General features: G+C 38.0%; 1 protein-coding gene across 4 annotated transcripts; it reads left to right on the top strand.

The window, feature by feature from the left end:
• The first annotated feature begins 106 nt into the window (after nucleotides 1-106).
• On the top strand, nucleotides 107-27,638 carry CUNH8orf89 (chromosome unknown C8orf89 homolog). Of its 4 annotated transcripts, none has more exons than XM_047074030.1 (6): nucleotides 107-280; nucleotides 16,886-17,049; nucleotides 18,838-18,979; nucleotides 22,570-22,625; nucleotides 24,962-24,997; nucleotides 27,372-27,638. In XM_047074030.1, exons 2-6 carry the CDS (start codon nucleotides 16,926-16,928, stop codon nucleotides 27,518-27,520), a joined length of 507 nt encoding a protein of 168 aa, XP_046929986.1. In that variant the 5' UTR covers nucleotides 107-280; nucleotides 16,886-16,925; the 3' UTR covers nucleotides 27,521-27,638. The 4 variants fall into 4 exon arrangements, with proteins under 4 accessions (XP_046929986.1, XP_046929987.1, XP_046929988.1 ...); XM_047074031.1 differs by having other exon boundaries at nucleotides 16,883-17,049; XM_047074032.1 differs by lacking the exon at nucleotides 24,962-24,997.

Raw genomic sequence — 27,638 nt, 5'->3', positions numbered from 1 at the left:
CGCTCCCGAGCGTCGCCGGGCTGCCGGCCGCCGAGCATGTTCGCCCCGAGAGCCGCGCCCCTGAGAGCGACGGGCTGCCCGCCCCGCCCCGCCGCCACGGCCAGCCCCGCGCCCAGGCCGGGCTGAGCCAGGGGCTCGGGTCGGCTGGGGGCGGTCGCTGGCTCCCGCGCTGTCCGCTGCCCCCCTTGGTCCCGCCGCGGGAGCCTCAGACCTGGGCACCACCGCCGAGGTCTAGGCACGCGAAGAAGCCCCGCCCCTCCGCGGTGGATCTGTGGGGACAGTGAGTGCGGGCGATCTCCGGGGGAGCCCCGGCCGAGGGGCTCCGGGGGGGCAGAGGACCTTGCAGGGGCAGGGCTGAAGGGGAGGTGGGGGCCCAAGAGGTCAGCTGGTCAGGCCCCTTCCTGGGCAGGGGAAACTAGCCCAGCGAGGCTCGTGGGTCACTCCAGGGATTCTCTTGACGCACTAGGAGGGGAGCTGGCGGGTATGCGGGGGCTGAAGGATCGGACCAAGGCTGCTGGGCGGGGTCGGGTGAAGCGGAGAGACAGGACGAAACCCGGGCACCGAGGACCGGCCTGCCAGATCTGTACGTGTCCACACTCCTCAAGCTCCGTACAGGCTGTAGCGTGGACATCCGTGCGTCAAGTGGACACGCCCTTACAGGGTGGCCCTCCAGGCCCGCCCAGGATTTAAACTGAAGCGGGGCGAGGGAGAATGTGTTTACCCTCTGCCCTTGACTGCCACCGTACTTCCCTCACTTTCCCTCTTGCACCCCGCCCTGTGCAGCAGAGCTTGGGACGGTCAGCGTCTTAACTCTGGCCCCGTTTTCACCGCCGATTTTGCTTTGTGCCATTTCTGATTTACCTGGAGTTTGTTGTTGGTTACTTTTTTCGTGGGTTAAAAATACTAGAAAAAAATTGTGCAATGTAGAGAGTCTGTTCTATTGTATGGGTCATTCTACCCTACAACCTTTTTGGGGTCATTAAACATGAAAACGGAAGCCTCTGTCCAAAGAAATGCAATTTGGCCACCATTTTCAGGGTATTGTCCTCTGCGAAGCAGGAGAATTCCTGCCCTGCTTTGACTTTTATCTGCATTGCTAATGGTGAATTTAAATCGCCCTTTCCGGCGGCATTTCTTCAAAAATACTCCTGACATTTCTTTTTTTAAGTTCTTACATTTTTAAAATTACATTATAATACATTAGTAGTTGTCATTCAAACAGAAGTATATAGCCTTAGAGATGAAAGCCCTCTTTACCTTTTCCTTCTTTCTTTCTAAGACTTCTTAGAATTATTTTAGTGTTTATCTTTCTACTCTTTTTGCATCTGTTTTTTCTATCATCATTGGAATCATATCTTTTGAGAAGTTGTCCTTTTCACTTGACATGTGGCAGATACCTTTCCTCTCAGTTTATTTAGGTCTGCATTGATGTGGTAGAGGTGATCCGTATGTAATTTATTGTTTTGTAATTTACATAACCATTCCTCATTAAGATTGGTTCCAATCTTTCCTTGTTACAAATAATGCAACGGTGAACATTCCCATACATGGGAACAGTTCTATAAAATGAATTCCTTGAAGCAGAATTGCTGGGTCAGATGTGTGTATGTAAAAAATTTTTGGTAGCATCTTGCCTTACAAAAACTCTTTACTAATTTATATTTCCATCAACAGACCGTGTTGGGAAAAATCTGTGTTCATTATTATTTAAAAAAAAATTAAAAACATAGTTTCCACTTGCTGAATGTTTATCACATGTCCAGCACTGTGCTGAAAACTTTACATGCATTTTGAAATTTAATTCTCACTAACCCTACGAGAATCTGAGGCACTGTTATTTTCTTCATGACCCTATAGTTATGCAGCCATTGAAGGGCAGAATCAAGATTAGCATCCAGACTCATTTTACTCCAATTAAATAAAATGTGTTCTTTGTTGGGTATGAATTCCTGGTCAGTAATTGACCGGAGAATTGTGTTTCATCGGGTTGTTTGAAGATTAAATGAGATCGTGCTTTTGGTGCTACAGTGTTATTAGCAGCTCTTTCCGCTCCCAACTCCTATAGAATTGGACACGGTGCAGTGCTTTCGATGATTCTCGTTTCTCTGTATTGTCTGCCTCTCCAGTCACCTCTCAGCCTTTTCTTTATCTTCCTCGTTTGTGTACATTTTAAGGAAATCTGGCTTTTTTCTCCCTCTCAAGTCTTCTTTGGCAACTTTAATCCAGTCTCTGGCCTTAATTCTTACTAGGTGAACAGATAACTCTTAAAATTTCTTCTCGCAACCAAAGCTACAGTCCTCAATTCCTACAATTTAGATCCAGATTCCATAGCTCAACCTGGATGTCCCGCACTCCTTTTATCTAAAACTGAGCTCTCTGTTGCTCTCCACCCCCAGACTAGCAATTGCTCTTTGCATGTAATTCATAATTCTCTTAGTCACCCAAGTTCACAGTCTCAGTCATCTTTGACTCTTTTGTCTTTGCTGAACCTCCTAAACTCAATCAACTTGTATTCTCACTGTTGCTACTCTAATGTAAGCCCTCTGGCCTCTTTTTAGTGTAGTAACCTCTTAACTTAGATCCAGCCTCTGCCAGATCAGTCTTCCTAAAGCTTAGCTGTGAATTTGCCGCACCTCTGTTCAAAACCCCACCAGTGCCTTCCTGTTGCTCAAAGAAGGAAGTGCAAACCACATTGGCTGGCATTCAGATTCGTCTGTGATCTCCCCAATCTGCCATTTCTTTATCTCTCACAGCACCCCTATCTGAACCCCCTCTGTTCTCCAGGGCATCTTTCACATCTATATCTTTTCCTGGAATGCCCATACCAACATTTCTGCCTGTCTAAATTCTATCTGAATGTCATTTTCTAGCTTTTCCAAGTCTTTTTGGAACTTCTACGTGAAAATAATATCTGCCTTCTTTTAACCCTCCTGATGTGAGATAGCTATCTCCCCTCAGGCTGTAATGTCACACTTTGCCTTCTCTTACAGTTGTATGAGTGGCTACTGTTTTTCCTTTTGGATTGGAACTTCTGTGAAGGCAGAATCTCTATTTAGTTCATCTTCGTATTTGTCATGCACATGGCATATTGATTCGCACATAGTACATGCTTAGTATATTTGAATAAGTGAGCTAATATCGTCACACTTGGGCATGTATTAGTCTGTTGCTAGATATGATGACAAACAGACCTCAACGTTTTAGTGACTTAACATGCAAAAGTTTATTCTTGCTCACCCAGCAATTCCAAGGCGGGTATTCCTGGTCAGCAGGCAGCTTTCTTCCAATTGGTTGCAGGACCCAGACTCTACCATTTATTAACACTTCCCTATTATGTCACTGCAGTCAGCAGAAGGGAAGGGAGAAAGTACGGAGAAAGCGGACCTGCTTCTTAAAAGCTTCTTGCAGAGAGTATTACACATTACACTCACTCAAGTTCTGATCACAGGGAGGTAGCCATTTCTCAGAAACAACTCTATTCTCTGGAGGAGCAAGAGTTTTAGTAGACATTCCACCTTCTGTGTCACAATTTCTACTTAGGAAAACCCGTGGGACTGCGCTTGACCATCCCTCGCTCAAAACAAAAGCAAGGCTCCCACTTTCCCAATCTGGTTAGGTTAGCAAATGCTCTCTGTTGTACCACAGAAATGAAACACAGCTTTATCATCAGGATTTATCATCATGGGGGCGCCTGGGTAGCTCAGTCGGTTGAGTGTCTGACTCTTGATCTCAGCTCAGGTCATGATGTCACAGTCGGGATTTCAAGCCCTGCGTGGGGCTCGGTGCTGACAGAACAGAGCCTGCTTGGGATTCTCTCTCTCTCCCTCTTTCTCTCTCTCTCTGCCCCTCCCACACACTCTCTTTCTCTCTCAAGATAAATAAATAAACTTAAAAAGAAATGTTTATCGTAATGAACTATAGCTGCTTGTTTACTTTGTTCCCCCCAACATGCTATACGCTTTTGCATCTTCATCATTTTCGTATTTTAGCTCCTAGAACAATGACTGGCATTGTGGATAAATAAATAACTAGCTTTCTCACTGAATCCACAACTTGTCTTTATGTTCACTTGATAAATATTTTGCTTTAAACAAAGCTAAAAATAAAGATAATCTTACCATCTGCCCTTTGATGCTTGGGTTATTTTCAGCCTTTTTTTCTTTTCTATTATAAAAAATGCAGGATTTGACATCCTTGAAGATAAATATTTGTATATATCAATGATCCTTCCTTTAGGATAAATACTTGGAAGTGGAGTAGATGGGCCAAAAGTATGTAAGATTATAAGGACATATATGTTGCTAGATTGCTTTCTGGAAGTATTATACCCATACATACACTGAAACTTTATGAGACCACCTGTTTTCCTTGAGCCCCATCTTACATTGTCTACTATTAGAGAAAACTCCTTGCCATTTTGGTTGGCAGAAGCCGTAGCTCATTATATTATTTTGCTTTTATTTGAGAACTAGTGAACTTTTTTTTTTAATTTTTTTTTTAACGTTTATTTATTTTTGAGACAGAGAGAGACAGAGCATGAACGGGGGAGGGGCAGAGAGAGAGGGAGACACAGAATCTGAAACAGGCTCCAGGCTCTGAGCAGTCAGCACAGAGCCCGACACGGGGCTCGAACTCACGGAACCGCGAGATCATGACCTGAGCCGAAGTCGGACGCTTAACCGACTGAGCCACCCAGGCGCCCCGAGAACTAGCGAACTTTTATTGACCATTTGTATTTTTTTTTTTTCTGAAATGAACTATCTGTTCTTTAGTAAATACATTTTCTATAGGGTCATTTTCTTTTTCTCTCTTTTTTTTTAAATTGAAAAAATATTTGGTTTTTATTTAAGAGACAGAGGGAGAGAGAGATGGTGCCTGAGTAGGGGAGGGGTAAAGAGACAGAGACACAGAATCTGCAGCAGGCTCCAGGCTGCAAGCTGTCAGCACAGAGCCCGACGCGGGGCTCAAACTCACAAACTGCGAGATCATGACCTGAGCCGGTTGGTTCCAATTGGTGCCATCCACTTGAACTATGGCAGGAAAAGAGTTTGCTGTTAAACCCTGCCAAAGTTGGACGCTTAACCAACTGAGCCACCCAGACACCCCTTTTTTATTTTTAAGTATCTTTATATATAAAAGAAATCAAATTCATCAGTGTTTTTATGTCCTCATTTGAAAAGTTATGGGAACTTCTGAGCAGTGTGGCAGAATGAGCTGACAGGGAAGGGACTCCATTGTATTTCAGTATATTTCCAATGCTGGGTAAAATATAATAAGATAATTTATGGAAATGTAGCTGAGCTAGAGACCATGGGAAGGAAATCCCCAGGTGCCACAAATGAAGGAATGCTCACATAGGAAGCCACTGTTGAGCATCTGCCGAAAGCTGGAAGTCACAAAGGAGCACTGTTCCAGTTACTATGACTGCATCACAAATTTCTCCAAAACTTAGTCATGGAAAACAACCATTTATTGTGCTCAGGGATTCTGTGGGTCAGGAATTCGGACAGTGCACAGCAGGGACAGCTTGGCTCTGCTTCATGATGTCTGGGGCCTCAGATGAAAGAATTGAAAGCTTGGGGCTAGAATCACCTGCAGGCTCATTCATTCCCATGTCTGATGGTTGATGCTGGCTGTGGACTGAGACCTTAGCTGTGCATGTCAGCTGCAACCTTATATGGTGGCTTCTTCTTGTCACCTGGCTTCCTCACAAAATGGTGGCTGGATTTCAAAGCTGAATATCCCAAGAGAGAGCCAGCGAAAGTTCTATGGCCTTTTATGCCCTAGCCTTGGAAATCATGCAGTGTCACTTCTACTATACTTTATTGACTCATGAAGTTAGTTTCAGGGAGGGGGAACACAGACCTCACCTCTTGAAGGAGGAATGTCACTATCACATTGAAGGAAGAACATGTAGGAATAGACATGTTTTAGTGCATCCTTCTTTGAAAAATACAACCTGGTACAGACACTGAGATGATAACTAGAAAAATGCCCCCTCACTGGCCTGAGGAGGTTACAAGGAAGCTTGCCATCCATGTGAACTATGGCAGGAAAAGAGTTCACTGTTAAACCCTGCACATAGACTCTGCACAGCTTCATACCCACACAGCTCAAGTCTGGTCTCTGGTGTCACATTACCACATGCTTCAGAGACCACAGTCCAGGAAATTGACATATTAACTGGTCTGGCACCTCCAAAACCCAGGGCGAGACAGAGACTAATGGAAAACTCTGTATAGCAAAGTTCTCATAGCTCAGGGAATACTAGACTCCTATAAATAGCAATCTCTTTAAAGATGAGCTCACAAAGTTTACAAGTTATATAAGGAAATAAGCCCCAAAGAAGGAGACTTGACAGATACAGGAAATGGGAGATGTAAACCACCAAACTGAATAGAACATCATGGGAAAATAGTTAAATTTGTAATATTCAAGGAGACGAAGGCATGGAAACCATAAGGCAAGAACAGGACAGTGTGAAGAAAAAGAGGAGAGGTCTAGGGTTACAGCTTTACCCCGAAAGGAAAAGAGGAAGAGAGGAAGAGGTGTTGAGTCAAGCTGTACCTCTCATACCCAGCCATTACACTTGATTCTTGGCCTATGATAATAATCATGATAATTATGATAATAATAGCAGCCATCACATGTTTGTGCATATAAAGACACCTTTACTGCAGTCTGAACTGAAGGTTCGTTTTTGAGAAGTAAAGCAGCATACTAGGCATTTAGCTAGATGCTTTTTTAAAATTACCTTTAAACTTCACAATAACTCTGTAAGGTAGAGCTTATTAGTTCCCTAGGTAGGGAGACTGAGGCATGGAAAGTTTAATAAAATGAATATTTTTCCCTATCCAGGAATAGATGACAGGAATAGGGATTATATAGGTGGATAGGATGTATTGTAAATAAGTTGCTGTCAGAAAAATGGCACCAATAGAATTGCTTCACTCAGGGTTGGCACACACCTTCAATTTGTAAAAAAACAATTATCTGTGAAGTATAATAAAGCAAAGAACAATAAAAGAAGATAAGCCTGTACATGTGTGTATTATACATATTTAATATATTTAGGTTCATTGCAGTTAATATTCTCATTCACGCTTATAATTCTCATTTTTGGTCGGTTGGGAACCTTTTTAGGTTGATGACTAATGATTATAATCTTCATTGATAGATTACTAGGTCTCTGGAATGGCAGTATGTTCTAGGCTCATCTTGTACATTTCCTTCCACAGACCTGGAATCAGCTATTTCTTCAAGAGGCCCTGGTTGTCTGTGGCTTAAAAAAAAATTTTTTTTAATGTAAATCCGAGTTAGTTAATATATAGTATAATAATGATTTCAGGAGTAGAATTTAGTGATTCATCACTTACATACAACACCCACTGCTCATCCCAACAAGTGTCCTCCTTAATGTCCATCACCCATTTAGCCCATCCCCCCACCCAACACCCTGCCAGCAACCGTTTGTTCTCTGTATTTAAGAGTCTCTTACAGTTTGTCTTCCTCTGTTTTTATATTCTTTTTGCTTTCCTTCCCGTATATTCATCTGTTTTGTTTCTTAAATTCCACATATGAGTGAAACCATATATTTGTCTTTTCTGACTTATTTCCCTCAGCATGGTACACTCTAGTTCCATCCATACTGTTGCAAATGGCAAGATTTCATTCTTTTTGATCACCAGTAATATTCCATTGTATATATATACCAAATCTTCTTTATCTGTTCATCTGTCGATGGACATTTGGGCTCTTTCCGTGCTTTGGCTATTGTTGATAATGCTGCTATAAACATTGCGGTGCGTGTGCCCCTTCAAATCAGCGTTTTTGTATTTGTGGGTTTTTTAAGTCACATTTTAATTGTTAGTTTTAGGGGCGCCTGGGTGGCGCAGTCGGTTGGGCGTCCAACTTCAGCCAGGTCACGATCTCGCGGTCCGTGAGTTCGAGCCCCGCGTCAGGCTCTCGGCTGATGGCTCAGAGCCTGGAGCCTGTTTCTGATTCTGTGTCTCCCTCTCTCTCTGCCCCTCCCCCGTTCATGCTCTGTCTCTCTGTGTCCCCAAAAAATAAACGTTGAAAAAAAAATTTTAATTGTTAGTTTTAGTGGACAGAGATAGAAAACAGTTTTTTTGTCTTTTTTCTTTTTTAGATGAAAGTCTTACACTTCCAATTCGTAGTTGGGACTTCAGGGTTTTTGCTTAATTTTATTGATGATAAGTCTGTATCTTTTTCTTCCACTCTAAAAATCCTGGTTCCCATCAGCACCAGTATAAATGTTCATTAACACAACCAGCTATCTTGAACTATAAAGTAGATACTATATATTGAGGGCATTGGAGCAGTAAGATAGAAATGTATGGGGGGTCCCTGATATCTTGGCACCAAAGCTTAGGTGTCTGGCCAGACTTTTATCTGACGAAAAATCTTTTGTTTAAGCACATATTTTGGATTTTCTATCATTTGAAGACTGAAGAGTACAGGTAACTACTATGGGTTTCCAATTTTTAAAGGATTAGTGTATGGCAAATGCATTTAATACCAACATGTTACTGAACTTACTATTGTCTTTGATACAGAAGACTTTTCAGAGTATTTTTCTCCCTCAAATGTTGCCAAGAATGTCAACAGTTATTACTGTATTGTAGAATTGTGAAGATCTCAATTGTAGTATATTATCCTTTTTTTGATTTTTAGAAACTGGTTTTGAGGGAGTGAATAAATTTTTATGTTTACTTAATAGAATTTTAAAAGTTGTCTCCAACACATATTTTATATAGGCTATGATGTAGTGTTATGTATTGAATTTTGTCCCCCACCCCAAATTCATATGTCAAAGTCCTAACTCAACCTCCGAATATGACCTTATTTGGAGATAGGATCTTTACAGAGGTAATCAAGTTAATATGAGGTCATTAGAGTGGGCCCTAACCTAGTATGACCAGTGCCCTTATAAAAAGGGGTAATTTGGACACAAGACATGTATAGTGGGAAGGTGACGTGAAGACAAAGGGAGAGGACAGCCTTCTACAAGCTGAGGAGAAAGGCCTGGGACAGATCTTTTACTCACAGCCCTTAGAGCAACCCAACCCTATTGACACTGATTTTGAACTTCCAGCCTCCGGAACTGTGAGACCCTAAATCTCTGTTGTTGAAGCCACCCAGTCTGTGGTACTTTGTTATGGAAGCACTGGCAAACTTATATGTATCCTTGGTTTTTTTGCACTGCTTCCTTATTCTGCCTGCTGTTGTTTAATAGAAACATTTTTTAAAAAATCTTTGATTGTAAAAGGCAGATATTTTTGATTCTCACTCCCCCATCTCCTCCAGGATAATGCTTCATTAGTTCTTTTCCTCTTGTATTTTCAATCTCTCCTTTTTGATTGTCTTTATCCTTAGAGGACTATATCATGCTCAAGAGTCTCTCACGTTTAAATACAGCTCTTTTGGCAGTATGTTGCTCTCTGATGAAATTGGTCATCACTTCCTTTTCTTTTCCTTTTTTATTTTATTTTATTTTTTTAATGTTTTTTAAAATTTATTTTTGAGACAGAGAGAGACAGAGCATGAGCAGGGAAGGGGTAGGGAGAGAGGGAGACACAGAATCCAAAGCAGGCTCCAGGCTCTGAGCTGTCAGCAGAGAGCCCGACGCGGGGCTCGAACTCACGGACTGTGAGATCATGCCCTGAACTGAAGTCGGACGCCCAACTGACTGAGCCACCCAGGTGCCCCTCCTTTTTTTTTTTTTTTTTTAAATTTTTTTTTTTCAACGTTTATTTATTTTTGGGACAGAGAGAGACAGAGCATGAACGGGGGAGGGGCAGAGAGAGAGGGAGACACAGAATCGGAAATAGGCTCCAGGCTCTGAGCCATCAGCCCAGAGCCTGATGCGGGGCTCGAACTCACGGACCGCGAGATCGTGACCTGGCTGAAGTCGGACGCTTAACCAATTGCGCCACCCAGGCGCCCCTGCCCCTCCTTTTTTTATTTTTAAAGTTCATTCATTCATTCATTCATTCATTCATTCATTATTGAGAGAAAGAGAGAGACCACAGGAGGGGCAGAGAGGGAGAAGGAGAGCGAATCCCAAGCAGGCTCCACACTGCCAGTGCGTAGCCTGACGTGGGGCTTGAACTCGTGAACTGTGACATCATGACCTGAGCCAAAGTCAAGAGTCAAACACTTAACCAACTGAGCCACCCAGGCATCCCACCACTTCCTGTTTCTTAAAACTCTCTTTGCCTTTGGTTTTTATTGGCACCCCTTACTTGGTTCTTCTCTTTTGCCAGTCCTTTTTGGTCTTCTCTATGGTCAACAGATTCTTCTTCTGTCTTTCAAATATTAGTTGCCTTGGACTTGCTCTTATTCTTCATAACTCTTCACTTGTACACTCACCCTGGACAGCCTGATCTGTTCTCAAGGCTCTACCTGTGCTGATGCCTACCAAACTGAGTGTCTTGGCTAACCTCACTCCCACCTCTGGATATCCCCTGCTGTGAATGTCACACAGGCACCTCAAACTCGTTTTATGCACAAGTGAATTTCTCTTCTCACTCACACTGGTTCCTCACCCCATCTTCCTAACTTTGTGAATAGTACCAGTCATATAGAGTCCCCAGGTCCTCTGGATGTCACCTCATTCACCTCTACCCAGCTTGGCTTTCAGTCTGCTGTTTCTTTGGTTTAGGCCTTCACTACTAATGGGTTTTGAATGACTAGATTTAGGAGAAGAGAGAGGTTGTCGCTGTTGCCTACCAGCTTTCTATTTTGTGCCATCGAAGGATGGCAATGTCATGTACTATGTTAGGGAATACTGAGGGAAACAGATTTTGATGGGGTTAACATATTTTGAGGGAAAATATCTAATAAGTAGTCATTTATATGTGCCTATTGCTCAGAAGAGAGGCCTGAAGATACAGATTTAGGATTCTTTGAAGAATGTCAAGGAAGACATTGTCACTCTGGCCATACTTAACTGCTTGCATTCCTTGTATAGAGCACTCTTTTTGATACCCCTGTGTCATCATCCAGCAGTGACACTCTAGAGTGCCCTGACCCACTCCCCCTGACCTGGATTTGGCTTAAGACTTAGCTTAAAGGTCATCTCCTCAAAGCCTTTCCTGAGAATTAACTACTCCCTTTGTGTTTCCACAGCACCCCTTATGCACCTTTTAACTTGAGATTTACTTTTTACCCAACACCAATATATTTTCTTTCCCACCCAAAACTTTTTGATGGATTTTCAGTGCACCTAGAATAAAATCCAAACTCTTTATGATGTATAAAGCCGCAAAATATCTGATACCTGCTCTCTCTCCAGCCTTATCTTATTCCCCTCTTTGTTGTAAGCCATATATGTAATTTAAAATTTTCTAGAAGCCACATTACAAAGGTAAAAAGAGACAGGTGAAATTAATTTAAATAATCTATTTTACTTGATTCAACATATCCATATATTATCAACATAAAATCAAAATAAAAATGATTAATGAGATGGTTTACATTCTTTTTTTTTCCATTCAGAGTCTTTGAAATCTGCTGTGTATTTCACACTTCCAGTACATCTCACTTCTGACTAGCCACATTTCAAGCGCTCAATGGCCACATATGGCTAGTGGCTACTCTATTGGACAGCACAGAAATTGATCTTTTTCTCCTTTAGAACATGCCAACCTTATTCTGGCTTTGGGCTCTTTGCACTCACTGTTCTCTTTGCGGAAAATTCTCTCCCTCCTTACGTTTTCTCCGAATATCTCTGCTTCTGGTCCGTTTGGATCTCTGCTCAAGACCACCTCATCTATACGGTCTTCCTTAGCTACCCAGTCCAAAGTACTTCCTTCCCCTTGGCACATTGCCATGATGAACTATAGTCAATCCTTAATATTCATGGATTCTGTATTTGCTAATTCACCTACTCATTAAAATTTATTTGTAATTCGGAAATCAGTAGTTGTGGTGCATTCCCAGTCACTTGCAGACATGTGCAGAGTTGTAAAAAATTTGGGTTGCCTGACATACACTTTGCCACTGAGGTCGAACAAGGTCATAGTCCGCCTTCTTGTTACAGTGTTCATACTGTAAGGAAATGTCCTTTTCACTATCTATTTAGTGCCATGTGTTTTTACATGTTTGTGCTTTTTTTTGGTGATTTTGCTAGAAGTGTAGTGCTGAAGTTCTGTCTGGTGTTCCTAAGCACAAGAAGATGATGCTGTGTCTTATGGAGAAAATACATGTGTTAGATAAGCTTCCTTCAGGCATGAGTTATACTGCTGTTGGCCATGGGTCTGATGTTAATGACTCAACAATATATATTAAAGAAGGTATCTTTAAACAGAAACACACTAAAAAGAAAGTATTGATCAGTTGATAAAAATGTTGTGACCAGAGGCTCACAGGAACCTAATTTAATATTTTCTCTAGGAGCAGTGGTTCTGTATCTGCTACTTTAGCGTTTATGGCAACTTTATAGGACATAACTATTGTGAATAATAAGAATCAGCTATACTTTAGTTGTATTTTATCTAAAATAAACTTTATTAATTTCTTTGCTCATTTAATGTCTGTCTCCCCTTACTGAGCTTCAGAACAGAGACCTTATCTGGTGCCTGACATAGGATTGTCATAAATGAATGAATAGATGAATAAATAATGAATAATGAACAAACATTTAATTAACATGTCCTTCTAGTTCTAAGCTAGGTGATAAAAAGATAATCTTAATTTAAAAAAATATTTGGAATATTTTTAATACAAAAAAATATTTAAATACAACCATGTTTTGAGGTGCCTTGAAAATATAGTAATTGTTTTATAGCTGTTTTAAACAGTTAGTTTATCTCAATCCTGAGTCTCCTTACCATTAATTTGCAAAAGCATTTGTTTTGAGTGAGTTTTTATGGTCTGCCCTAGAACCTAATTAAAAAATCTCTTTCTCTGTGAGGTTTTTCTATCAGCCCTTTTTATTTTTTAATTTTTTTAAAGTTTATTTTGAGAGAGAGAGAGAGAGAACATGTACACAAGCAGGGGAGGGGCAGAGAGAGAGGGAGAGAATCCTAAGCAGGCTCCTTGCCGGCAGACATAGGGCTCAAACCCACGAACTGTGAGATTATGACCTGAGCCGAAATCAAGAGTTGGATGCTCAACCAACTGAACCACCCAGGTGCCCCACTCCTTTTTATTTTTTAAGACTTATAAAGTAACCTTAATTTTTCTCCCTCCACTATAGTTGGTTATGTTTTGAGGAAACATCAGATCAAAATGTGTGTGTGTTTGTGTGTGTGTGTGTGTGTGTGTGTGTGTGTTTCCCAGCACATTCCTTAAGTTGTACATTCTTGCACCTGTGGGCTTTTTTACTCCTTTTAATTATGGAAAATTTCAAACATAGACAAAAAACTGTAGAGATAGTAGTATGATGAACCCTCCTGTATTCATTGTGTGAACCTTTTTAAAAATACTCCATGTTAAGAAAGTTTTCTCTTAACCTGGTTTGAAAAATACCCCAAGAGGCATTTAATTGTTAGTCTCTGGTTGTTTCTTCTGTCCTGATAGAGAGGTTACTAAGAAGAGAAGGAGGGTCTGCCTTGGGGCTGAAAGAAAACTCTCTGGTCATTTTCACCTTTACAAGTAAAAGGAGAAAGAAGGACTTAGAATAGAGTATGGATTGTGATTCTTAGAGTCTTTTAAGACTTTGAAAATTATAATTTACTCCATATTTGTCATTTAAAAAAATTTTTTTTGATTAAAATTTTAGTTAACATACAGCACAATATTGGTTTCAGGAGAATTCAGTGATTTCTTACTTACATATATTTTTTAACATTTTAATTTTTTTGTGGTAACATGAGATTTACCCTCTTAACATATTTTTAAGTGTAAAATACAGTATTGTTGTCTATAGGTACAATGTTGAACAGCAGATCTCTAGAATTTACTCATCTTGCATAATCGAAACTTTATACCCACTAATTAGCAGCTCCCCATTTTCTCCTCCCCCCAACCCCTGGAAACTACCATTCTGCGCTTCTATGAGTTTGACTATTTTAGATACCTCATATAAGTGGAATCTTTGCCTTTCTATGACTGGCTTATTTCACTCAGCAGAATGTCCTCAAGGTTCATCATGTTGTTACATATTTCAAGATTTTATTCTTTTTCTGTGGCTGATTAATATCTACACCACATTTTCTTTATTCATTCAGGTGTTGATGGATTTTTAGATTGTTTTCACATCTTGGCCATTGTAAAGAGTGCCAACAGTGAGTATGGGAGTGCCGGTATCTCTTCGATATTCTGATTTCAGTTATTTTGGGTTAATACCCAGAAGTGGGATTGTTGGATCCTAGGGTAGTTCTACTTTTACTTTTTGAGGAACCTCCATACTCTTTTCCATAGTGGCTGCACCATTTTGCATTTCCACCAATAGTGGACAACAGTTCCAATTTCTCTACATCCTCATCAATACCTGTCTTTAAGAAAATTTTTTTAGGGCGCCTGGGTGGCTCATTTGGTAAAGTGTCTGACTCTTGATTTCAGCTCAGGTCATGATCTCGAGGGTCATGGGATCAAGCCCCACATCAGGCTCTGTGCTGACAGTGTGGAGCCTGCTTGGCGTTCTCTCCCTTTCTCTGTTCCCCTCCCCTGCTAGCACTCACTCTCTCTCTCTCTTATTTTTTTTTTTCAACGTTTATTTATTTTTGGGACAGAGAGAGACAGAGCATGAACGGGGGAGGGGCAGAGAGAGAGGGAGACACAGAATCGGAAACAGGCTCCAGGCTCTGAGCCATCAGCCCAGAGCCCGACGCGGGGCTCGAACTCACGGACCGCGAGATGGTGACCTGGCTGAAGTCGGACGCTTAACCGACTGCGCCACCCAGGCGCCCCTCTCTCTCTCTTAAAATAAATAAACATTAAACAATTTTTTTCTAGTAGCCATCATAATAGGTGTTAGGTGGTATCTCACTATGCTTTTGATTTGCATTGCCCTGATGGTTAATGACATTGAGCATCTTTTCATATACCTTTTGGCCATTTGTATGTCTTCTTTGAAGAAATGTCTATTCAAGTCCAAGCCCATTTTTAACCAAGGTTATTAGTTTTGTTTTGTTTTATTTTGCTTTGGAGTTATATATTTTGGATATTAGCCCCTTATCAGATATATGATTTGCAAATATTTTCTTCCTAATGTTTTTCTCCAGAGGTTTCCTTTTCACTCTGTTGATTGTTTCCTTTGCTATGCAGAAGCTTTTTAGTTTTATGTAGGTCCCACTTATCTATTTTTTGCTTTTATTTCCTGGGTCTTTGGTGTTATATCCATAAAATCCTTGCAAGATCAATGTCATGAAGATTTTCCCCTATGTCTTCTTATAAGAGTTTTACAGTTTTAGGTCTTAGGTTTAAGTCTTTAATCCATTTTGAGTTGATTTTTGTACATGGTGTAAGGTAAGGGTTCAGTTTCATTCTTTTGCATGTGGATAACTAGTTTTTCCAATGACATTTGTTGAAGACATTGCCTTTTCCTTATTGTGTACCCCTTGGTATCCTTGTCAAAGATCAGCTGACTGTATACATGTCGATTTACTTCTGGATTCTATTCTTCCCATGGTCTGTTTTTTCTAACAGTACCATATTGTTTTAATTACTTTAGCTTTGTGATATATTTTGCAATTAGGAAGTTTGATGCCTCCAGCTTGATCTTCTTTCCAAGATTGTTTTGGCTATCTAGGGTCCTTTGTGAAGCCGTATGAATTTTTGACTTGTTTTACTATTTATGTAAAAAATGCATTGGGATTTCAATTGCATTGAATCTGTTGATCATTTTGGGTAGTATGGTTATTTGGACAAAATTAAGTTCCAGTTTATAAACATGAGGGATGTCTTTCCATTTGTTTTTGTCTTTAATTTTTCATCACTGTTTTTCAGTGTATAAGTTGTTCTCTCCTTGGTTAAGTTTATTCCTAAGTATTTTTTTCTTTCTGATGCTATTGTAAATTTGGTTGTTTTCCTAATTTCCTTTTCAGATAGTTTATTGTCAGTGTATAAAAGTGCAAGTGATTTTGTTTATTGATTTTGTATCCTGCAACTTTGTTGAATTCCTTTATTTGTTCTATCATTTTTTGGTGGAGTCTTTAGGGTTTCTGTCATCTGTATATAGGGATGGTTTTACTTCTTTTCCAGTCTAGATTCCTTTTTTTTCCCTGATTACTCTGGCTATTACTTATAGTTGAATAGAAGCGGTAAGAGTGGTCATCCTTGCCTTATTCCTTACCTTAGAGGAAAAGCTTTTGATTCTTCACCATTGATTGTGACATTAATTGTGGACTTTTCATGTATAGCCTTTATAATGTTGAGCTAATTTCTCTCTATTACTAGTTTGTTGAGATTTTTATCATGAAAGAGTGTGGAATTTTATCAAATGCTTTTTCTGCATCTATTGAGATGATCATGTGATTTTTTTATCCTTTATTCTATTAAAGTGGTATATCACATTAATTTTGGGGTGTTGAACCATCCTTGCATCCCAGAGATAAGTACCACTTGGTTATTGTGTATAATGGTAATATATTTGAGAGAGTCCTAAGCATTTTATTGTCTTGTATACAATAACTTGCCATTGGACTTCAGTTTTTTTTATATTGCTAAATATCTGTGACCTAGGATTTGAAAGAATTCATTAAAATGTTTTAAATGACTCCTACTATCTGTTTTAGCTACATTATTAAAGGCCTCTTACTTTAAAATCCCAAGAATATGTATTTACATGTTATAAGTGAACTTTTCTTGTAAGTCTATGTTAGTATTTACTCTGCATGATGGAAAACAAATTAGAAAGAGTATTTATCTCTGCAATACTTTTTTTTTTTTTGTATTTTGTGTCCTGTATCTGAAGCAGCATCTCACTTTCATCAACACTGCTGAAAGAAGAAGAAACAATGCCAGTGTTATCCCCTGAAATCAAATTTGATACTTCTAATGTCACCAGAAATTCCCTTGACTGTTTTCTGTTTGAGAGTAGTTGGAGGAAAGCAGTTTTGGAAACACAAAAAATGAAGAAAGGTAACTTGTTTTTTTACAATTATTTTGCTGAAGAAAATATAACAATAGTGCCTTCAATTTACACATGTATTTTTTTTAAGCAGTCGAGAGACATAATTTTTGTAACATTTATGTCAGGATAATATCCTGAGCTTATGGAAAATAAAAATGGAAGCAAATTAGAATTAATTTACCTAATGTAATTCTGTAATCATGATGGAAGCAAATTTTGAAGAACTACTTCCCTTGATATCAGTGCAGTAATATCTCCATTGAGTCATTCTACTTTTCCTAAATTGTGTTTGTTTTTAAGCACCTCAAGTTGGTTTTTATGTTTTAAGAAACCCAAATCTTTGACAGCACCTTTTTGTATTAGTAATTCTAACCAAAACTTTGGTTTTTGTGTGAGTTATATGGAAAGTATCTTATATTCTAAAGATGCTCGATAAAGACTGATTTGAGGACTTTTGATATGTGTATGAATGTATTAATAGCTTAATTTTAATTTATATTTCAAGTTATAATTGTATTATCTTATTTATCCTGAATTCTGTCTTCAGCTTTATAAGTAGAGATGTAATTCTTCAAAATCACAAAATTCAAACTCCCCAACCCATTTCATCACTCCTGGTTTTGAATGTGTTGCTCTATTTCTTCAACGTTTTCACTAGATTCCCATTAAAGATACTTTAGTTTATCTGCCCTTTTATACCCAAATCTAATTGCTGAAAAGAAAATTTGTATGTTTTTTGATCAGGAGAAGCAATTTTTTTTTCCAAATGAGAAAATATCAAACGTTGCAAAATAGCATTTGGAACATTTAATATAACTCCAGTCCCATTAGATGCTATTTTTATTCCTGTGCTAGACTTACTTAGTAGGGAAAGCTTAAGGGGCATCTGGGTGGCTCATCAGTTAAGTGTCCGGCTCCTGATTTTAGCTCAGGTTATGATCTCAGGGTCAAGGGATCAAGCCCCACATCAGGGTCTGCATTGAGCGTGGAGCCTGCTTGGGACTCTCTTTCCGGCTCTCTCTGCCCCTCCCTCCTCCCCCCCCCCCCCCCCGCTTAAAACGAAAAAAGAGAGAGGGGAAGTTTAAAAACCAATTCTCAACATTTAATTTAAAGATCACCCGAACCTTTAATTTCTTAATCTGTTTTTTTTCCATTCATTGCCTTCATTTTGAAATTGTGTTTTGTTTTGTTTTAATAATTTGACAGTGTCTTTGTCCAATTTTATGTGAGGTCAATAGGAGAAGCAATCTTGATGCTTCAGTGTTAGTGTTCCTAGATTTGGTATGAAATTTTGCAGAGAGAAAATTAAAATCAATGCCTGAAGTAAAATTCATTTATCTGTCATTGCTAGCTCAATAATCATGTATTTATACCTCTTACTTTACATAAAAGCAGGAAGGTAGAAAGATTTAAAATAGCAGGTAATATAAGAGTCTTAAAAGTGCTTTTAAACTCTATTTCAACATAAATGTCTCTAATATTCTGGAAATTATAATTATATAAAATAATGAGGCAGGGGACAGTGATGACTGGGAGATCCATGAAGCTGTCCTTTTTCCTTATTCTACTTCTTAATCAGCCCCTTAATCATCTCTTCCCTACAGTCCCTATAGTAGGAGTTAAAAGGTATTCTCTTGGGAAAGACACTAGATAAATTACAGTAGCTTTATTTTTCTCTACTTAATGACTGATTTAGTATATTGTATTATGTGTTTTAGTATGTCACAAAAGAAGACATTTCATGAAGAAATAATATAGTTGATTATGATACTATTTTTAATTTGAATACACCACAGCATTTGGTCTAGAAGAGCTCAAAGAATGTGTCAAAATGCCATATTTACCAGGACTGCAAAGTTGCCAAAAAAGTGTAAGTTCAAGTCCACTGGAAGTTCATCCAAGACTGCTGCATACTGATACCGAGATGCCTCCAGTCAGGTACACCATTTCTACTCAATTCTCTTTCATTTGACATTTATTTGTAGTAACAGCTAAATGTAGAGGTTTCCTGGCTAGTGAATTTAATTCTTTCTTGCCCACTAATATTTTTTTTCATAAAAGATTTAATTTTTTAAATCTAAGGTAGCAGTTTTATTCAGTTTGACAAGTAGGCACTTTTCTCAGTTTTCAAGTGACATTTCCTGAAAGGATTTAAGGAAATCCTTTTGAAAGTATTCGTTGCCCTAGAATAGATTGCCTATGAGAATATTGGGATTTTTCACAATGAAAATAAATGAACTCTTTGCAATATTTTGTTTATAGTTTGACTGATCTAGTGTGAGGGGAGATTCTAAATGAGATGTCAGCCTAATGAAAACCCTGCACTGACTATCAGAATGGAGTTTGTCAGCCAGAAAAGTCCCACCCACTTTGAATATTGGTGTTTAAAAACATTATCGTAATTGCCTTCCTTTTTATAAATCAGACTGACTGACATACCATTAAAAGAAAACCCCTTTCTCCAAAGGGATCTATAGTAAGACAGTCTCGTACTCTATTTTGTTGCTGCTTTGGTTTATTTATTTATTCATCAGGTATTTATTGCATGTCTAGTACTTGTTCACTCTGCCAGCCTGAAAAAGACGAAGCATTTATAGTCGTCTGTGTTGTTACTCTCTTTAGGGGAAAATTTATGTTTTCATATTCTTTTCCTGCTATAATGTGCTTTAAAGTCAGCTAGTTATATGTAGCACACAAATATCGAAGTCTTAGAATATATTTCTTGAGCTTTCCACTAGTGTTACTGTTCTTGCTAATTACTCTTGAAATAAATTTTGGTCATATAAATGGAGAACTACAATATGCTAAAAATGAAAAGTTGTGCATTACTTATGAAATTATGAAAACAAATAAGAACTTTGAAGAAAATTTGGAAAAAGAAAAACAATGCTTTGATAACATACCTATCCTCACATATCCATTTTTTTTTTTTTAATTTTTTTTTTTCAACGTTTATTTATTTTTGGGACAGAGAGAGACAGAGCATGAACGGGGGAGGGGCAGAGAGAGAGGGAGACACAGAATCGGAAACAGGCTCCAGGCTCTGAGCCATCAGCCCAGAGCCCGACGCGGGGCTCGAACTCACGGACCGTGAGATCGTGACCTGGCTGAAGTCGGACGCTTAACCGACTGCGCCACCCAGGCGCCCCCTCACATATCCATTTTTATTATCGGGTGTTGGTTCTCTTTTCTTCCTCATTTTCATGGACTTTTATTTTAGCTGTGATTTTAGTGTACTTACAATTTTGTACTCTGCCTTTTTAACTTATTATCACATATATTCACTTTTTCAGGTCAGTGCATAATCTTCAGACGGTCCTTACTGGCTACATTATATCCCACTGATAGATCCATGGTTTATTTAACCATTTCCTATCATTGTACTTACAAGTTGCTTTGACTTTTTGGTTTCCTAAGTAATATCACAATGAACAACAGCATACATGAAGCCTTTCCCATCCTTTTTAATATTATCTGAGGGCAGGTTTCCAAGCTATAAAAATATTAAAAGCAAAATTACTCTTTCTTCCATGAGTCAATGATGCAATAAGGCAGATTGAGGGATAGTGGAAGAGAAAGAGTAAGCTGCTAGTGGAGTAGATAATGGGAAAAGAGGAGGAATGGCAGGGATAGAAAGGAGAGAGTCTTTTGGAAACATGAGTAAAATACCTGCTTAAGGACAGTGAGTTTCCATCTTTACTGACACACCTGTGTCCCTAACATTCACCTCACTCTTGTCATTTTCATCGGGAGCCCCAGGGCCCTTTGAGGAGGGTGTAGGACTGCCTCTGGCAATGGACTTTTCTTGGTACAGACCAGTCTTGTTACCCTTCTTCCAATGCATATGATCCATCTTTAAGAAACTGGAAGCCCCGAAAGCACTCCTTGTATTAGCTCAATTACCTCTTAATTTTAAGTCTTCATTTTATTTCCTACTGTTTTTACTCTATTTCAGTTTTTTTTCTTCCCATTTTCGATTAAGCTGTCTGTGCAATGACTCCTCACCATTTTACATGGACTCAAGTGTGAATTTATGTAGTCAGTGAGAGATCATTTCAATATATTAAATTCATGCTATGACAAGTATCCTTCATATACGAAGTACAAGAATGGTGGCTTCGTGCCGTCATGTTTATGAAGTGCTTGGCAAACGTAAATGTTAGTTCTCTTCACTGTCTTTGAAACAAGTGTCTTTATTTTAGCCCTTCTGGTGACAACCTGTCGAGTTGCCTGCAAGTATTTTATTCTCCTCTGCATATTGCACAGTGTCCTGTGAGGGAACAGCCATGGCAAAGCAGGAAAGTAACTCATTTTTCTTTGTCTTGTGTACAACCCCTTAATACCTTGTTTCCCTCCATATGAACATTTGTGAACATTTGTTTTTAAAATGTGGATAAAAGTTTGTGTTTTCAAATTTCTTTAATTATAATCATACATTTTCAGTGACTTTCAAGGCACACTCTGGTAATATAACTGATAGCGGTAATCCTAGAGGTAAAGGGCATCTAAAAGTTCTGGCTGACTTCTAAAGTTTAATATAGTTAAAGAAAGTTTGCAGTTTGCATGGATTATCTCCCCCACAGCAGATTCAATCATGACATACTTCTTCTAATAACCCACTTGTTATGTAGGTCTGTTCCAGTAGGAACAAAAGTTAATTAAGATAAAATTCAGATTTTATGGTGATTAATAGGTAAAATGTGCACAAATAAGTGATAGTTGATGTTTGGCATATCTAGATACTCTCTTAATCTAATCTTGACTACCTTCCTCTTAGCATTCCCTGAATCATGATTAGATAAAGTTAAGATAAAAATAAGGTAAATAGGGGAGCCTGGCTGGCTCAGTTGGTTAAGCATCCGACCCTTAGTTTTGGCTCAGTTCATGATCTCATAGCTTCGTGGGTTCAAGCCCCGCCTGGGGATCCACACTGAGTGTGGAGTCTGCTTGGGATCCTCTCTCTCCCTCTCTGCCCCTCCCCAACTTGCGCTGTCTCTGTTTCTCTCAAAATAAACAAATAATTAATAAACTTAAAAAAATAAGATAAATACGGGGAAAGTTAGACATAACACTTACCTACTGGTAAAATTTATTAACAAAAACAGACGGATTGAGTTGGTTCATATCTGCTTCTGATTGGATTAGTTACAATAGAATGCATTCGCCTTCTTTAATGTTTATTCATTTTCCATGTGATGTCTTTCACCAAGTGAGACAACTTCTTATCTCTTACTATGTATTTTAAATTAGTGTACTCTGGGGCGTCTGGGTGGCTCAGCCGGTTAAGTGTAAGGGTCCAACTTTGGCTGAAGTCATTAGTTCAAGCCCCACATCTGATTGTTTGTTGTCAGCACAGGACCTGCTTCCTATCCTCTGTCTCCCTCCCTCTCTCCCCCTCCCTGTTTGTGCATGCTCTCTCTCTCTCTCTCTCTCTCTCTCTCAAAAATAAGTAAACACTAAAAATTTTTTTAAAAATTAGTGTACTGTGGATTTATATAAACTTATTTTATGAAAATATATAATTTTAGGACAAGGAAGACTAAGGAGACATGCACTGTAGTACCAATTCAGGAGAAACCAAAGGGTAAGTTGGCTCATTTTTTTTCTCCTACTACATGTAATAGGTTGTCTAATGTTTATATTTTTAACTTCCTTTCTTTCCACTGATTTAATTGCTTTGTTCTGTTAATGCTTCTTTTAAGCTTTGTCTATTTTGTAAACTTAGTGGGTCTATGTCCCATGTGCACATACCTTTATTATCTCAGGACCCTGGGATAGGCTCTCACCATCTCTCATGTGGGCCATGGCATAGCCTGCATAGCATTTGAGTTTCTGACTTTTGAAATTTTTCAAAGCTGTGGCAATGTGATGCTGAGACACTGAGTGTAGTTCCCCAGGATGAAACTTGATGATGCCACTCTCACTGTTAAGGGTGCATGTTGCCTCCAAAATGGCTTGCTGCAAAGCAAACACTGAATGCTATTTCTGTTTTTACCTTTTTAAAATAAAAGTGAAAATCTTTATTGGACTTCTTTCAGTTAGCAAAAACAGGTACTAATGTCAGTGTTTCATAAAAGTAAAGTGGCTTAGTATGAACTTTTGAAAGGCTGGGGAATACCTGTATTATATAGCTGTAAAAAAGGAAATCCTATTTGTTGTGACAAAATGGTTAAATCCAGAGGGTATCATGCTTAGTGAAATAAGCCAGACAGAAAAGACAAATTTTGCATGGAACTTTTTCTTACTGGAATCAATCGCTTATATGTGGAATCTCAAGGGGGGAAAAAAAAGGCTCAAGTATATGGAATAAAATGGTGGTTACCAGGGTTTGGAGCTGGGGCAAATGGGGAGATGTTGATACAAAATTACAGCTCTGAGATGAGTAAGTTCTGGGGATCTAATGTGTAGCCTAGTGACTGTAGTTAATAAATACTGTAATGTAGACTGAAATCTGCTAAGGGAGTAGATCTCAAGTGTTCTCATCTCCTTCCAGAAAAGGTAACTATGAGAGGTGATGGATGTGTTAATTAACTTAATTGTGGTAATCATGTAACAATGTATATGTATATCAAGTCATCATGTTGTATACCTTAAATATATACAATTTCTATTTGTCAAATATACTGCATTAAAGTTGGGGAAAAAGTGGAAAACAACATCATAGGATTAGTAAGATGAAAGGTCATTAGAAAATACCCAGTTAAAGTGGAGGGAGGAAAAACATAATACTGAACAGAGTGTGCAAGTCATTACGTGACAAGGTAAACCTGCTTTACTTGTGTGTAATTCTAATTCCAGAATAAGAGGAGAGAGAGTAGGACAGGAACACTATTTACATACTGACTGATAAGTTCCCAAATTGATGAAAAATACAAAGGCACAGATACAAGAAGTTCTATGAATCCTCAGCAGGATAGAAACAAAGAAAACCACAGGTAGGCACATCATAAGAAAAAGACTAAATTAAAACAAAACAAAACAAAACAAAACAAAAAACCCAAAAGAGAAAAAACAAATGTTACTTTCAAAGGAGCAATGGTAAGATACACAACTGACTTTTTAAATGTAGACAATGGAAGCAAGAAGACAGTGGAATGGCATTTTCAAGTGCTAAAAGAGTAACTGCCAAACTTGAATTGTATTCAATTCAGTGAAAATATTTTTAAAAGTAAAAGTGAAACAAATACATTTTCATTCAGATAGAAGTTGAAAGAATTTCTTTTCTGCAGAGCTTCACTAAAAAATATTAAGGGAGTAATGATACAAAATGAAAGTACAACTTGGGAAAGAATGAAAAGAGGTAGCAGTAGTATTATGAAGTTTAAAAATATATGTAGAAATATATTGTCAATAGTAGCACAGAGGTAGGAGGGGCATGTGTGGAGTTAAAATATTGTAAGATACTTGCATTATCTGGAAAATGGTGAAATAACAAACTTAAAGTAGATTGTAATATATCAAAGAGACATATGATAATCTGGTAACCACTAAAAGAACAATAAAATAATACAAGTAACAAGCTAATAATAGAAAGGGGAAATATGATAAATAACAAGAAAATACTTGATCATTTCAAAAGAGGACAAGAAAGGAGGAAAAAAGGAACATAAAACACAGGACAAATAGAAAACAACTAGTGAGATTGAAGATTTAAAGTTAAACATAACAACAATTAGATATAAGCAGACTAAATATTTCAATGAAAGAACAAAGTATCAGACTGAGGAAAATAACTATATGTTGCTTACAAGAGGCATACCTTAAATTTAAGGGTAAGAAGGATCAAAAGTACAAGGATGGAAAAATATAAGCCATACAAACACTAATAAAAAGAATTGTATAGGTACACTAATATCAAACAAAATAGACTGCAAGGCAAGAATTATTATTTTAATATTGATCCAATCATTTTAATTTTAGGATTTATAAGGCATTCTAATTCTTCAATCAATTTTGGTAAGTTATATTTTCTAAAATTTTTTGCATTGTATAGAATTTTTCAGATACATTGGCACAAATTTAGTTTTTATTCTATCTGTACTATCTATCTCTTTTTTTTAAGATTTTATTTTTATTTATTTTTATTTTTATTATTATTTTTTTAAGATTTTATTTATAAGTAATCTCTGCATCCAATATGGGGCTCACAACTACAATCCTGAGATCAAGAGTCACATGCTTTACCTGTTCCTCTTTTTTTTTTTCTTAATGTTTATTTATTTTTGAGAGAGATAGTGCAAGACACAGCACAAGCCAGGGAGGGGCATAGAGAGAGGGAGACACAGAATCTGAAACAAGCTCCAGGCTCTGAGCTGTCAGCACAGAGCCTGATGCAGGCCTCAAACTCACAAACCGGGAGATCATGATTTGAGCCAAAGTCAAATGCTTAACCGACTGAGCCACCCAGGCACCCCAACCTTTTCCTCTTTTTTAATGTTATTTCTTTGTGCCTTCTGCATTTTTTTGATTGCTTTTATGAGACTTTTTTCTTTTATTAGTCTCTTCAATCAGAACTTATCTAAAAACTCTTTCTTATTGTAAATTTGTTTTCTACTTCATTGATTTCTTCTCTTTCCTGTATTAGCTTTTGTCTTCCATGTTCTTTGGGTTTATTATTCTCCTAATGTATATTTTATATCTAGCTTATTAATTTTCAAGCCTTCTTTTCTGACATAGAGATTTTGGGTATAAACCTCTGCATGTATAACTTCTTTTGCATTACACAAGTTTTGTAATATTTTATTATTTAGTTACAGATATTTTAATGTTTACTTTGATTTCTTTTTTGACTGGTGAATAATCTAGAATGTATGTATAAATTTCTAAGTATTTGAGAATTTAAAATTTATCTTAATATTGACAACTTTCAACTTAACTGCAATTTTGAAATTTTTTGACATTTGCTTATGGTCTAGAATATAGTGCATTTGTAGCCAGAGGTTTTTCTTTTAATGCTTATTTATTTTGAGAAAGAGAGAGAGAGCAAGCAGGGGAGGGGCAGAGAGACAGGGAGACAGAGAATCCCAAGCAGACTCTGTGCTGTCAATGCAGAGCTGGACATGGGGCTTGAACTCACAAACCGTGAGATCATGACCTGAGCCAGAATCAAGAGTTGGAGGCTTAACTGACTGAGCCACCCAGGCACTCCACCAGAGTGTTTTTCTAAGTGTCAGGTTCATTGTACTGCTACGAACGGTATCCTGATCATATTCTTCCCCTCTACTCTATCTCTTTGTCTGTCTCTGAACTTTCTACTTATGTTATAAGTTTTCTGATACGTGACCATTTGAAATTAAATAGTAGTATTTTAAAACAGTTTGAATCTGTATATTTTCAAAGTTTTATATATTTTGTAATAGAAGTATTTATACATAGTTACATATTTAGAGCAATATGTAGTATTTGCATAGGAAGTTTGATTTTGATGAATCTGGGTTCAAATCCTTTGCCCTTGGGCAAATTTTTTAGCCCTGGTAAATCTTCTTTTTATATCTGTGGTCCAAGATACTACTAGTTACCTATTTTATAGTGTTGCGTGGATGAAATAAATGTAAAGTACTTGTCCCAGAGAGATCATTCAATATGTTATCTATTACTATTATTACTACCACTCTATAATAGAAGCTTGAGTAATGCTGTTCAGTTAGTGAATGATTATTTTACTTTACAATTTTACTATTTTACTAAACTTAGCATTTATGAGAAACAGCATATTTGGAGAAAATAACTTGATGAGCATATAAGTTATGAAACAAGTTAATTATTTATGGAGATTGTGCCTTTTGCTTTGGAATAAATTCCACAGCCATCCCATGTTTTAAGAAATACATAGTCAGGGAGTGCCTGGGTGACTCAGTCAGTTAAGTGTCCGACTCTTGATTTTGGTGCAGGTCATGATCTCATGGTCATGGGATCAAGCCCCATGTTGGGTTCTGTGCTGACAGCACAGAGCCTATTTGGGATTTTCCCTCTGCCCCCCCCTCTCTGCCTCTTACCTGCTTGTACACATGCATACATGCTCTCTCTCTCAAAATAAATAAACATTAAAAAAAAGAAGTGCAGACTCAAATTTAGTTTTATATGATTAAATACAAACATATAGGTTGTTTTAAATGTTTTTTGAGATGATGTAATATCACACTCACTTTAGAAGGTAAACACTTTCTATTTCTAATTCAAAGAATGTGATATATCAAAAACTAGTAGTGTTTAATGGTCATTTGAGAAAGAGATTATTTATTTATTTATTTATTTAGAGAAAGAGATAGTTTAGAGCATATCATTCCATGCACTAACTTAACTTTAATAGCTGATTTCTTTTTCTTTACAGGTTCTGGTTTCAGCGATCCTCTTGCTGGAGCACCATCTCAATTCTTACAGAGACTTTCCAAAATGGCCATATTGGAGTATGATACCATTCGTCAAGAAACTACTAGAAGATCAAAAAAGGGCAAGAAACGAGACCTGCGAGACTGCTGATAAATATCACGTGGTGTGATGCTTTCTTCACTGATATGTAGGGTTTATATATTTTTCCCTTCTTTTTCTTTTTTTGATATGTGATATGATGTGCAATAATTTACATAAAAATGGAAAT

Source organism: Lynx rufus, unplaced genomic scaffold, assembly GCF_022079265.1.
Source record: "Lynx rufus isolate CCGP_SWC_20201006 ecotype Redwood Valley unplaced genomic scaffold, mLynRuf1.p SCAF_12, whole genome shotgun sequence".
In the NCBI taxonomy this organism is placed as follows: Eukaryota; Metazoa; Chordata; class Mammalia; order Carnivora; family Felidae; genus Lynx; species Lynx rufus.
The sequence above is the reverse complement of the archived record's forward strand: the minus strand, read 5'-3'. Positions and strand labels throughout refer to the sequence as shown.

Coding starts and splice junctions, on each gene's coding strand:
- CUNH8orf89 (XM_047074030.1), top strand. CDS start 16,926: ATGCCAGTGTTATCCCCTGAAATCAAATTTGATACTTCTAATGTCACC. Junction 22,626..24,961: donor AATTCAGGAGAAACCAAAGG/GTAAGTTGGCTC, acceptor TTTTAATTTTAG/GATTTATAAGGCATTCTAAT. Junction 24,998..27,371: donor TAATTCTTCAATCAATTTTG/GTAAGTTATATT, acceptor TTTTCTTTACAG/GTTCTGGTTTCAGCGATCCT.